Raw genomic sequence first — 12990 nt, forward strand, 5'->3', positions numbered from 1 at the left:
TTTCTGTTTTTCCAAGGCACCGTGGACATGGGGTTTGGGTGTATATATGTAATATCCTGAGCCTGCTTCCTCTGCACGATGCGGATGGCGCCTCCGTGGAGGGTAACTGTGGTTTGAGGGCTCTATGAAGTCATGGAAATGCAAGTCCCCGAAGAGGCCTGACACTCGTGGTTTTGTTTCCATTTGGAATCTTCAAGAGCAGTGATTGCCTCACACACCTCAGACCTGGGGATGGTCCCGAGGGCTCGGGCCCCTGGGAGGGAGGGGAGCTCTAGCTGCCAACTCAACTTCCGTGTGAGCAATTGCTATTCTCAGTTTTCAGTGCTGTGTCTCTAGTTTTGCTTGCAGGAAGAGTTTTGCTTCAATAAAGAACTTTAAAAAGAGATTCCAAAGGTATCTTCAGAGCTGGAGCATAGGGGAGGGCTTCCCATACCTCGGGCAGCCCCGACTGGCAGTAGCCTGTCCTCTGCCCCCTTTGCAGGTCGCTCCAAGGGGAACCACGGGCCACGTGGCTGTTGAGCTCCTGCAACGGGGCTAGATGGAGCTGCGATGCGCTGCACATGTAACCCTACGCCTGGCTTTGAAGACGTAGCATGAAAAGAATGTAAATTAGCTCAGCCTTTTTATATGTCGAAATATTTGAGCATTATTGGGTAAATAAAATATATTATTAAAATTCACCCGTTTCTTTTTACTCTTTTAATATGACTACTAGAAAAGTACCTATGTGGCTTGCATTTGTGGCTTGTGCTACTTTTCCGTGTGGACAGAGCTGCTCTAGACTGAGCACTGCTTCCCATCCAGGCTCAAATCAGCTGGGTCTCGGCACAGCTGAGAGGGTGGCCTGGGCCCGCTCACTCACCTGGGACCCTTTGTGGCACCAGCCTTCCTGGTGCCGGGACTTGCTTGTGTGAATGAGATGTGATGGTGTTGGGAGCAAAGGCTGAGGCTGGTGAGCAGGCGACTGCTGGTTATGTAACCTGTGCTGCCCAGAAGGGCCACTAGGGGCTGCTCGGAGATCCCTGGAAGAACAAAGCCGACTTCCTGAGGGTTAGCCGGGCTTTATTTGGAACCCTTTCTGGAAGCCAGCCGGCTAGGTCCTTGGCCTCCCCCGGGGTGATATGAGAAGGGTGCATGTAGAGGGCAGGGACGCTCCTGTGATATCCGGGCAGCCCAGCTCAGCGGTGCAGATGACAAGCAGGCTGGCCCTGCCGGCAGCAAGAGATAGGCTATAGGATAAATGAGCTGATTGATGGGGGTGGGATTTGGAGATCTTCCCTGCAGTTCTTTGGAAGAAAACAGCACCGCATCATTCAGCTGGGCCTGCCTCCTCCCGGGTCCTTGATTCTGCCATTTCTGGCAGATTACTGTCCTTTCTTCCTTACCTCGCGGTTGGAGCGGGGATGGAAGCTTGGTGGTGGTGGTGGGTTGAGTGAGCAGAGGAGCCATTTGGTGCCTTGAGACAGGCAGAGCTTGCCTGGATGGGCTCCGGACAGCCTCTCCCCAGCCACAACAGCAGGTGGGCTGGCGACACTACCCCATTCATGCTCTGCCTGCTGCAAATACATCTTTGTCTTTGACAAGTGTGAGGAGGCTGGGGTAATGCTGCTAAGGGCTCTTTTTGAAGGTGCCGGGGAAAGGCAAAAGGACAGAGTATGGCCAGGCTGGAACCAGTCCAGGCAAATGCATGCTTCCTTGGTTTGGAAAAGGGAGTGTGATGAAGTGGAGCTCGGTACTGCCACCATTAGTTGGAATCGCTAGAATTAAATTTGTAGGGACAGGTAACAGGGTGGATCCTAATGGTTCTAAGGGGTGGGTTACAGCCTTATAATTCTAGGCATATTTTGGGAAATGAGAACCACTTAACCTTTGCTTAACACCAGAATCTGAAGGGGACCTGAGATACAGAAAAGGCGCTGTGGACGCGGGCCACCTCGGGAGCTGGGTTCTTCCCAAGGGGTGGAGATGACAAGGCTGGGTCCAGCTCTGCCGGAGTCACTGGGGAGAGTCAGTGGGCCAGAGGGCGGGAAGCTTAGGTCTTAGAGCTTCTGCCTATAGAACAGGGTTGAAGAGACTTCCATTTGAAAAGCAGGTGGGAGTTGTACACTGGAACAGTCAGAGGGAGGGGCACATTGAGCTAAGGGCCTGCCTTCAGACCATGCTGACAGCTTCTGTGGCTGTCTCTGAAGGGCTGCCGAAGGAGCCCTCGGCAGAGAGCAAGGCATCTTCTACTGTATAGTCATCATGCCCTGTAAGCATTCAGTTGCCACTATTGATAGATCTCTGGGTAGCACATAGGCAGATTCTAGTACTTTGTGATGTGGCATTGTTCTAAATGGTACCAGATTTCTGTTCTGCTTAAGGCAGTCGTTAGAGCTGGCCCAGGCTGACAGCCTGGCTGCTGGAGTGGGCTGGTGTCAGGGAATTCGATATCCTCTTTTCTGTGTGGCCACTTCCTCGGCACTGGGTCCGGAGGTGGTAATTTGAAGTAAGATATGTTTCCCAGGTTTGTGGTCAAATCTAAATCAATCTCCAGAACCAAACTAAAAGTAACAAATGAAGGATCTGGATTCTTGTCTGTGAAGGTAACAGTTCTTATTAGAACCAGGATTTCATTCAGAATTAAAAATTTTTCCTGCACCAAATCTTCAAATTACGACCAGAGACTGGTTGGAGAAGCAGTTGCTTCAGTTTTTACTGTGAGAGGAGGGGGCGGGAAATTTCGAGGTCACATATGTGATGGGCTGAGTATTGGCTCATCTTTGGGGCAAGGGCCCAGCCAGCGGCCTCAGGGACCGGTCACAGGTGTGGTGTGGCACAGCCAGTCGCTGTTTGGGGAACGGCCCGAGCTGCCTACGCCTCTTCAGCCTGGATTTCTAAGACCCGCCCGGGCCGTGAGCATTGACCTGGGGGGACTGAACGGAGGTCCTGAAGGGGCAGGAAACAAGGGCAGCGGGGCAGTCCACTTGGGATGCGCGTGGCACCCAGGCGGCCTCCGCCAAGGCTTCGCGTTCCTCCCACATCGTTTTCCGGGGAAAGAGGATGTTAAATGGCAGGAGGGGCTCGGCGCCCCGGCCTCCGCGGATGGCTTCTCGTGCAGCTCGGGTGGCAGCCTCGGCCAGGGCGGGCCCGAGTCGCCAGGGCGGGGATGAGGCGGAGAGCGTCCCCCAGGCCCGCAGCTGCCGGCGCCGCGGCGGGAACAAAGGCAGCACGTGTCTGGGCGGCGCGGCGGGCGGGGTCCGTCCTCGCCCCACCCCGCTCCGCCCCGCCCCGCCGTTCCCCACGGCCCGAGCTCGGCTGCGCGGGGCGCCCGGCACTCACGCGGGCGGCGGCTGCTGCTAGAACGGCAGCGCGGAGCGGGCGGAGAGCTGTGCGGGAGGGGACGCGCCAGGGCGGGCGGTGCCGGCACTGCGAGTCCCGCCGCCGCCCGGGTCCGGGTTCTCGCTGGGCGCGGTGAGTAGAGACGCCTCGGGTTCGCGGCCGCGGCCCCGCCAGCCCTGCGCGCGGCTCGTGCCGAGGACGGCGGCGGCCCCGGCTCCCGGGCAACACCAGGCCCGACCGCGCCGGCGCGGGAGCCGCGCGCTCTCGAGAGGGGCACCGCGGAGGTGCGCGCCGGGCGGGAGCGGGAGCGGGAGCGGGAGCGGGAGCGCGAGCGCGGCGGCGGCGAGCGGGGCGGGGCCGCGCCTGCAGAACCTTGGACAGTAGCTCCGGAGCCGCCGCCGCCGAGCGCGAGCCCCGCCGAGCCCCGCCGAGCGCAGCGCCGGGACCGCGGCGCGCAGTGCGGAGGGCGCGGAGCGCAGGAGCCGCCGCCTGCCGGGTGAGCCTGCGCCTCTGCCCAGGGAGCCTGGGCCGGGGTCGGGGCTGCGGGCGGGGTCCCTCCCGCGGCACCCGGAGCGCGGCGGGCGGGGTGCCGCAGTGGAGGCGGCCGGGCTGCGGCGCGGGGCGCGGGCGGGGCCGCGGAGCCCGGGGAAGCTCTGGTGGAGCCGGGGGTCGGGGCCGCGGGAGCCGCGAGACGGGGGCGGAGGAGCGCCTGGTGCTGAGAACCATCTTGTTTTCCACGCAGATCCGAAGGGCAGCACGCGCCCCCGGGAGCGCCCCCCCTCCTCCCGGGGCCGCCGCGGGCTCGGTGAGCCGTTTCTCCCCGCGGGCCGGCAGTCTGGGCGCGCAGGGGCGTGGGCCCCCGCCCGGCGCGCAGCGACACCATGGGCACCGTGCTGTCCCTGTCCCCCAGCTACCGCAAGGCCACGCTGTTTGAGGATGGCGCGGCCACGGTGGGCCACTACACGGCCGTGCAGAATAGCAAGAACGCCAAGGACAAGAACCTGAAGCGGCACTCCATCATCTCCGTGCTGCCCTGGAAGAGGATCGTGGCCGTGTCGGCCAAGAAGAAGAACTCCAAGAAGGTGCAGCCCAACGGCAGCTACCAGAACAACATCACGCACCTCAACAATGAGAACCTGAAGAAGTCGCTGTCGTGCGCCAACCTGTCCACGTTCGCCCAGCCCCCACCGGCCCAGCCGCCTGCCCCCCCTGCCAGCCAGCTCTCGGGCTCCCAGACCGGGGTCTCCTCCTCGGTCAAGAAGGCCCCGCACCCTGCCATCACCTCGGCAGGGACACCCAAACGGGTCATCGTCCAGGCGTCCACCAGCGAGCTGCTGCGCTGCCTGGGCGAGTTCCTGTGCCGCCGGTGCTACCGCCTGAAGCACCTGTCCCCCACGGACCCCGTGCTCTGGCTGCGCAGCGTGGACCGCTCGCTGCTCCTGCAGGGCTGGCAGGACCAGGGCTTCATCACGCCGGCCAACGTGGTCTTCCTCTACATGCTCTGCAGGGACGTGATCTCCTCCGAGGTGGGCTCTGACCACGAGCTCCAGGCCGTGCTGCTCACCTGCCTGTACCTCTCCTACTCCTACATGGGCAACGAGATCTCCTACCCGCTCAAGCCCTTCCTGGTGGAGAGCTGCAAGGAGGCCTTTTGGGACCGCTGCCTCTCCGTCATCAACCTCATGAGCTCCAAGATGCTGCAGATCAACGCGGACCCGCACTACTTCACACAGGTGTTCTCCGACCTGAAGAACGAGAGCGGCCAGGAGGACAAGAAGCGGCTCCTGCTAGGGCTGGATCGGTGAGCCCCGTAGCATGCACCACGGCTCAAGGATTCAATTCGTTTTTAAAAATTTATTATTAAACAAATCAGATTTTATGTACAGTATGTGTCTAGCAAAGCTACCAAGGGCCGATCCCGGCCCACCTGCAGCCCTGCCAGGGGTTTTCTTCAGCTCTGCCAAGAACTCTGGGCGCGTTTGAACTCCTGGACCGTGTGCAAAACCCAGAAGATGTGTTCAGAGCCACCCAGGTCCCCGACCTTCGACTTTGGGGGATTCCAAGGACTGACCTGCCTCTGTCGCCTGCGCCCTTGCTGGACCAGGGCAGGTGAGGCTGTCGGTCGCTCCCTGGGAGCTGGAGAGGGGCCTATGGCCAGGTGACCCCGGGAGGATTTGGCGCCTCTAGTGGGGGGCCCTTTTCTGGCTCCAGTTCTGGGTGGTCCATTCTCCCAGAGGCTCCTGGAGCCGCCATCCTGACTGAGCCGCCTGTGGGGTTGCGAGGCAAGCTATGCCTCTTCAATCTAGGAGAAGCCAGCCTGGTACAAAGGTTGTGTCCTGTTGTTTGGCCGTGCACAACCCTCGTTTGCTCTTTTTTCTTTTTTAGGGAGAAGGGCTTTCCTTTAGTGGAGACACAGAACTTGCCCCTCAGTCCCCTTGTCCCCTGTTCCCGGCCATGTCGGCAGTTTTGGTTAATGAGCTGTTTTGACTCATGAAGTTCTTGTATTGTGGGTCCCAGCTAAAGAGGTGGGGGGAAGCTGGGGACACTCTTTCCTGGGTGAGTGTTTCACTTGGGTCATGCCGCTTAGTCACCCCGTGGTGAAGGCCAGGGCAGCTGCGGTGCCCGTGACCACCCGCCTGCCTCTGGCAGGGGGCGTGCCAGGCTGAGACCAAGCCAGAGCCCACCTCCGGCTGAGGCCTCTTCTTGCTGGTGCACATGCTGTTCTGCAGAGCTGGGGCGTGGGGGCTGGTAAGGATGTACCCCCCGCCCCCACTCCTACCCCTTTTCATTTAAAGCTGTTTCCAGACAGTTCGGTTTCTTCTGAGGACGAAGCCTTGCCCTGCAAGGCCCAGGGAGACAGCTGGATCTCAGAGACAATTACAGGCCGGGGTAGGACTCCGGTTGCATTGTGAGCCTGCTGATTCTACAACTGATCATTTGCAGCTGCTGGTTTTGGTCTCCACTTTAGTGGCTGTAAAAACACAGGATATGTACTTAATCAATTTTCTTTCTAATTCTCCCAGATTGGTGGCTTGGGACTTGGGAGAGGACCAAGAGAAGGGACGAGTCTTCCTCCATGGCCCATCGCCCTGGCTTTGGGGAACAAAGAGCAGTGTGAAGGCTCCAGAGAATTCGCTCTTCCCAGCCCCCGAGGGAGTGCTGGAATGGGGGGTGGGTGGGGAGGCAGAGGCTCATGTTACATAGGATTAGGTCCCGGGTGGCTGCCATCTCAGCACAAGCACTACTGAAAATTACGTTAAAAAGAGCAAGCTGTGAAATTGAGGCCGGCCCTAAGAGCCCGCGGCGCGCGGCCAGCCCGCATGTGCGGACGAGGGCCTGCCCATGCGCCAGAGCATTTGCCCCAGCTGCGCCTCGAGGCCCACGCCGAGCCGATCCGGGGCCGCCAGAGAAGCTGGTGCAGGGCTGGGAGGACCCGGGCCGCTGGCACAGACTTCACTGCAGCGCCTTTCTTCTCCGCTGGATTGTCACCGGCCCGTCTGTTCAGATCTGCTGCCACGTGTGACCTGAGGTAGGAGGCCCTAGAGGGCAGCGGGCCCTGGAGGCATGGAAGAGGGTGGTTCGATGCCGCGTCTCAAGAGGAGGGGCCCGTGTTTGCAGTCGCTTGTTCGGCGGGCTGAACCTGGCCTGAAACTGCTCAGTCACATCCACAGGATTCCTGTTTTGTGTGTTTCCTTCTCTTTCTCCATATTTATTTTTTTTTCTGTTCTGGAGGAGGTGCAGAGGTCAGGAGTGGTCGGGGACTAAGGACGTAACTCTAGTTCCATCCATGTGAAAGCCTGGCGCGTCCTCCTCCCTCCCCTTGCACTGGTCATCAGTATTGTGTAAAGGAACTGATACACTCGAGTGTGCAAGCAATGAACCCGTTTGACATGCTGACATGCTGCTATGAAGACTACTTTTAGAACAACATAAAAAAAATACAGAAAAAAAACTGACAAAAAAAAACAACCACCACCACCCCTTTATTCTTTCATTGTTGCTTTTACAGTGATATTGTGCATGCCGACCAGGAGCATTTTGTGTCTTAAGAAAAATAATCTTAGAACAGATGGCTGTGAAATTTACACCCGTGCACAGAACAAGTCACAGGAATACTCGTTCAGGATTTGGTTTTTCTCTTTCTTGTAAAGCCGAAGGGTTGATATATTCTTTAAATGCAATTATTAGGAGTTAGTTTCGTTCCAGCAGTTGTTAAACTTGCAATGAAAAGAAAATGTGCCATTTTTTCCACTCGGAACCTTTTCATAGCTGTATATTTGAAACTGCTAATTACACAACGTGCGATGTATGTTGTTTTTTTAGTGCAATTTCTTCTGTAGCTATTCTTTGACCAAACTGTGGGTATTGTTAATATTAATTTATATTTGTCTCATTTCGTATGTATGTGTAGTGTGTTTGTAAGTATGTGTGGTTTATAATCTGACAAGGTCATGAAGCTCAGTTTGGCTGTAATTTAATTCCCCTTCCCTTATTTTTATTTATTTTTGTACCGTGCTGATTAAATAAAATGCACTGACCATCCATTACATAGACCTTTCGTGGGCACATCATTCACGAGCAGGCCAGGCGGCTTTTTATAAACGATTCCTGCACTCAGAATCTAATTGGATTTGTGTTATGGGGGAGGGGAGGGTGGTGGGAGAAGGGAGGGGCTGCGTTAGGGGAGAGGCTTAACCAGCACAGCACGTGGCTGTGAAGGTGATTGAGGAAGAAGCACAGGTTCAGTCGACTAGGGTTTATCTCCTGGGCGGGGCAGGGGTGGCTCTCTTGGCTTGATCAGGCCCAGGCACAGCCTGGTGACCGCTGGCTGGTGGTCCTACAGGGACCCGATTGTGGAGCTTGGCTCCAAGGCTGTGGCCCCATATGTTGTGGGCCTGACTCTGTTCAGCACCCACTGTTCAGAGGCACCCAGACCAGCTGGAGGAGTGGCGTCCATGTGGCCCAGCCTTGGGGCGTCCAGTAAGCCCATAATTGTGCAAGGGTGGGGTCCCCTCTGGCTGGACCGGCATAGCTCAGAGGTACTGTGGTTCGGCCCCAGACCACCATCAACAAGGGAGCAGTGCAGTAAAGCACGCCGTAATCTTTTTGCTGGTGGAGGGTCTTGTTAAAAATGCAGCATCTGTGAGCGCAATAAAATGAGGTATGCCTGTGTTGCCAGTGGTCTCTGTCCTCTCATGCCCCCAGCCCAAGCCTCAGGGACTAGGTGGTGGGCTCCGACCTGCCCAGGCCCTGCGCCTGTGGTTTGCAGCTGCCCCTGGGCACCAGGAAGGCTGTTCTGCTCAGGTTGCAACTTGGGGGTTATTAGCCTCCAGCCTCCCCCCCTTCCCCCCCACCCCGTGGTCCGAGTCCCAGAGGCCGCACTGCATGCTCTTTCCTGTGATGACAGGGTGGCCTCCTGTGGCTGCAGGGCCGTGGGTGCTGGGGCCTGCAGCTTCCCCCACCCTGAGAAGTCCTGGTCCTTCTGCCACCCCCAGGCTGCAGCCATAGGAATCGGAGCCTTTCCTTCGTAAATGCACGCTTCAGTTTCAGTGAACTCGAAAGCATTGAACTTGGAGTCAGCAATCAGGCCTCAAAATGGCACAGGAAGTGTTTGGATTGAACCCCGCTGCCTTCCCCCCATTACTCCTTTCCACAGCTTTCTTCTCACCATGTTTTATATATATATATATGTGTGTGTGTGTGTGTATATATATATATGTATATTCATTGTTAAAAGTATTATTGCCAAAACCGGTTTGGCTCAGTGGATAGAGCGTCGGCCTGCGGACTGAAAGGTCCCGGGTTCGATTCCGGTCAAGGGCATGTACCTGGGTTGCGGGCACATCCCCAGTGGGAGATGTGCAGGAGGCAGCTGATCGATGTTTCTCTCTCATCGATGTTTCTAGCTTTCTATCTCTCTCCCTTCCTCTCTGTGAAAAATCAATAAAATATATTTAAAAAAAAAAGTATTACATATGCCCCCCTTTCCCTCCCAATGACCTCTTCTGCCCCTGCCTCCCAGGCCTTCCCCACCCTGTGGTCTGTGTCCGTGGGTTATGCACATATGCACACAAGGTCTTTGGTTGATCTCTTCCACCCTCCCTCTGAGATTCCTCAGCCTGTTCCCTGCTCCCATGTCTCTGGATCTATTTTGTTCATCAGTTTACTTTGTTCATGAGACTCCACATATGAGTGAGGTCATGTGATGCTTGTCTTTCTCTGCCTGGCTTATTTGGCTTAGCACACTGCTCTCCATGTCCCTCCATGCTGCCTCAGAGGGTGAGGTCTTTTTTCCACCACGCAGTATTTGTGTTCAGGAGGCTCAGGTGCCTTACCCTGCATTTCATGGTATTTGTGCTGAATGCGCCCTCCCTTCCTCGGGGTAACAGCGGGCTGTGTAGAAGTGAAAAGTTCACAATCACAGGTGGAGTTTCCAATGAAAGATACGCAGAACACCTTTAAAATAAGATTTAACTCTTTATTGCTCTTGGTGGTAAATCAAAATATGCTTTAGAAATAGAGTTAATTTAATGGAAAATAGGAATATATGCACCAAACCTTACATTGCATTTAATTAAATCAAGAGAAACACTTCATTGCGTACAATCACTGTGTCCTGCTTCCCCCTCGGCACCTGGGAACATCACCGTGGTCTCGCCCTACATTCCTGATCCTCCCTCAGTCTCACACCGACTTCTCTTAGGACGCGATGAAAGTGCATGGCCCTCAGCCCGGAGGTCCTGGGCTGGGCTGAGGCTCCCGGCCACGCAGAGGCGGAGGGAGGCCAGGCCGCCAGCCCTCCTGCTCCCCCCGGCCTCTGAAAGGCACTCGTTTGGCAGGTTCCACTTTGGTGTGTCTGGGACAGACACTGCATGTATCCTGTAGAAAGCGACAGGCGGGGGAATGAGCGGAGGGGAGAGGCGGCGGGCCAGTTCAGGTGGTTCCACTAGCGGCCAGGTGCTTGGCAAAGGGACGCGCGTCGCTGAGCCGGGCTGGTGCCCCTCTGCGCGGCGCGGGCAGCTGGCCGGGCTTCGGGAGGGAGAATGGCTCCCAAGGACAGGCTGCCAGGTGGGTTCTTTGTTGCAAACTGCGCAGGTGCCAGTGTTGGCCAGCCCCGCGAAGCAGGAGGGGTGCGGATGAGACCAGCTGCCGGGACCACCTGGGGGCCACGTCGGGCCCTGGGTGAGGCACAGGATCTGCATCAGGCGCTTGGTGTGCTGTGCGGGGCCAGGGTGACAGGACGGGAGCGTGGGGAGCAGGGAGCGGGTGCCTTCACACCCTGCCAGGCTGCTCCTGCGGCCTGGGCTCACCTTCAGCCCCTTCGCAGGGCGCCGAGTCCCCTGCCAAGGCTCCAGCGGGGGCGAGGGGGGCCCATGCTGCCCAGAGGGCCAGGCGCCCCCTTCAGCTGAGACATGGCAGGGGTTGGGCTCAGGCAGTCACCTGAAGGCACGTGCTGGGCACAGACAGGCAAGATGGTGCTGTTCTCCGGGCCTGAGGGCTGCGTGCCCGCGGCGGGTGGACATGCGGTGCCAGGACTCCGCCTTTTCTATCTCCCCCGCCCCCACGGTTCCCGTGTGCTCTGACCCTCCTGTCCCAGCCCCAGTTCTCCACGAGCGTGAAGGGGCCCACAAGGGGCCCCTGCCACTCCGCTCTACTCGTGTTCCTGACGCGAGTGCGGGTGCAGCAGACACGGTATCCGACGAGCAGCCTGCGAACTGCGGAAATACGTGAAGGCACCCGCGGGCACAGGCGCGTGGTGAAGAGGATCCTGGGCGCATCCGTCCCCCTGCTCTCGGCGGAGAGGTGGCCAGGAGGCCGGGCGGGGCAGACCCGGGCAGGCCGGCTGCCAGCGGGGCATGGCTGTCCCGCCGGCCACTGCTCCTGGGCTGAGGGGCTGGTCCTACAGGTGAACCTGCTCACCTGGTGGCTTTGGCTGCTGCTGGGAGAACGGGGTCCACGGAGGAGCCAAGAAACAGCCACCGGGACCTCGGCCCCCTGGAGGCGAGGCGGGGCAGGATGGGCTCACAGAGGGAGCAGGGGGCTCCCACCCCACCTCCTACAGGGCCAGCAGGGGGTCCTGGGTCAAGGTGCTGACCCCACCTGGCCCGTCCAGGGACACCCTCACCAACTGAAGGCACCTTTGAGCTGCCTCTGAGGTGAGACTGGGCTGGAGCCCGCCCGGGGCTCTGGGACGGGGCACCGGGCTCTTTGGTTTGTTGACGGGACTGGGGACGGTTGGGGCAGAGGAAGGCGAGACCGAAGGCAGGAGGCGAAGAGACCTCAGGGGAGGGGCCTGCAAGGAGGCAGAGGGGCGGCGCCCCACTCGAGGCCCTGCAGCTGATTCTAGCGGGGCAGCTGGGATCGGATCGGCAGTGAGACGGGGACCAGGATGCCGAGTGCGCCCGGCTGGGGAGCCTCAGTTCCCGGGCACGCTGAGGGTGAAGCCCGAGCGGTTCTTGGTGAAGTCGGGCTGTGGCTGGTTGAGCCGCGTCTCCACGGAAACGGTGCACTTCTTCCCGTGCAGGCTGCACTGCACGGGGTTGGTGACGTTGACTTGAAGGTGGCGCTTCTCACTGGAGAACCAAGAAAAAGACAGACGGGCAGTTAGCACGCAGCCGGGGTGGGTGATTCCCAGGCCACCCAGGGCCTGCCTCTGGCCAAGCTCCCGTGGGCCCCCCAGATGCCCCAGGGGCACGGGCACTGGAGGCCTCCTCGGAGGCCTGGAGAAGCCCCAGGAGGCTGGTGGTGGTGGTGGTGGCGGCGGGAGGGGGGGGGGCGGCCTCCAACCAGAGCCTCCGAGAGCAGGGCGCTGACCTTCCGACCTCGGCCGCAGCCTGGCTCCGCGACCAGCGTGCTGAGCTGGACCAGAGGAGGGGGAAGCGGTGAACCTCAGCCACCAACTCCCCGGCCTGAGGCCCGAGGCCTGGGGCTCTAGGAGTCAGCAGGGGGCCTGACACAGGGGCGGGGGTGGGAGTGGGGTTCCTTCCAATTATTTCTCAGGAATCGGAGCCCTGGGCGGCACCGTGTCCGGGCTGAAGGGAGACTGCCCTGCACACTCCCCCTGGGGAGCCGCTCCCCCTGCGGGCACGGGCCCAGCTGTGAGAACGGGTCTGACTGCAGTGTCCCCGGGAGCCTCTGGGGCTTTGACTCGGCTTGGCCACCGAGCATCAGGCCGCTCTGCTGCTGGATGGACCCACCGCGGTCGGGAGGTCGGCCACGGGAAGACCGTGCAGTGGCCGCGCACGCTCCGGCCTGGGGGCCTGTGCCGCTGCTGCCTGGAGGGGCTCAGGGAGGCTTGGTGCACCTGCCGAGTAGCCGCAGCCCCCCCGCCCCCCCCTCACACCGCCCGGATACGCTGCAGAGCGGCTTATTTAAGACGCGAGACAGTCTCCGAACAGGCTGGACCTCACGTCCGCTCACACGTGCGGCGCAGCCCACACGGAACCTCGGCTTGTGCCGCGGCAGCTCTCTGCGCGCTGGGCGGTGAGAGGAGAAAGACCCGGTGGCCTGGGGCCTCAGGGGTCGGGCTGGCCCCCTATCGCTCTGCTGGGCTCCCCGGGCTGCGACCCTCCTGGTGTTGAACAGCGAGTGCCCGGCGTCCGCCCCGCAGGGAAGTGGGGCCGAGGCCGCAGGCGCTCCCGCTGGCCCAGCCTTACGCCCCTCCCCGCG

The 12990-nt window shown here is 59.5% G+C and overlaps 2 protein-coding genes across 3 annotated transcripts in view; one reads left to right on the top strand and one right to left on the bottom strand.

The window, feature by feature from the left end:
- The first annotated feature begins 3675 nt into the window (after nucleotides 1-3675).
- On the top strand, nucleotides 3676-7868 carry CDK5R1 (cyclin dependent kinase 5 regulatory subunit 1). Of its 2 annotated transcripts, XR_004972855.1 has the most exons (3): nucleotides 3676-3817; nucleotides 4064-5430; nucleotides 6345-7868. XR_004972855.1 is itself a non-coding variant. In XM_036340563.1 (2 exons), the coding sequence occupies exon 2, from the start codon at nucleotides 4203-4205 to the stop codon at nucleotides 5124-5126; it is 924 nt and encodes a 307-aa protein (XP_036196456.1). In that variant the 5' UTR covers nucleotides 3676-3817; nucleotides 4064-4202; the 3' UTR covers nucleotides 5127-7868. The 2 variants fall into 2 exon arrangements, 1 of the variants encoding a protein (XP_036196456.1); XM_036340563.1 differs by having other exon boundaries at nucleotides 4064-7868.
- A 1917-nt stretch (nucleotides 7869-9785) lies between these two features.
- The window catches only part of MYO1D (myosin ID), a 268215-nt gene continuing 265010 nt past the window's right edge, over nucleotides 9786-12990 (bottom strand). Inside the window, exon 22 of the mRNA XM_036340564.1 lies at nucleotides 9786-11894. Coding sequence (XP_036196457.1) covers nucleotides 11738-11894 — 157 coding nt within the window. The 3' untranslated portion in view covers nucleotides 9786-11737. The remainder of the gene's footprint in view (nucleotides 11895-12990) is intronic.

This window comes from Myotis myotis, unplaced genomic scaffold, assembly GCF_014108235.1.
Source record: "Myotis myotis isolate mMyoMyo1 unplaced genomic scaffold, mMyoMyo1.p scaffold_m19_p_17, whole genome shotgun sequence".
Taxonomy (NCBI): domain Eukaryota; kingdom Metazoa; phylum Chordata; class Mammalia; order Chiroptera; family Vespertilionidae; genus Myotis; species Myotis myotis.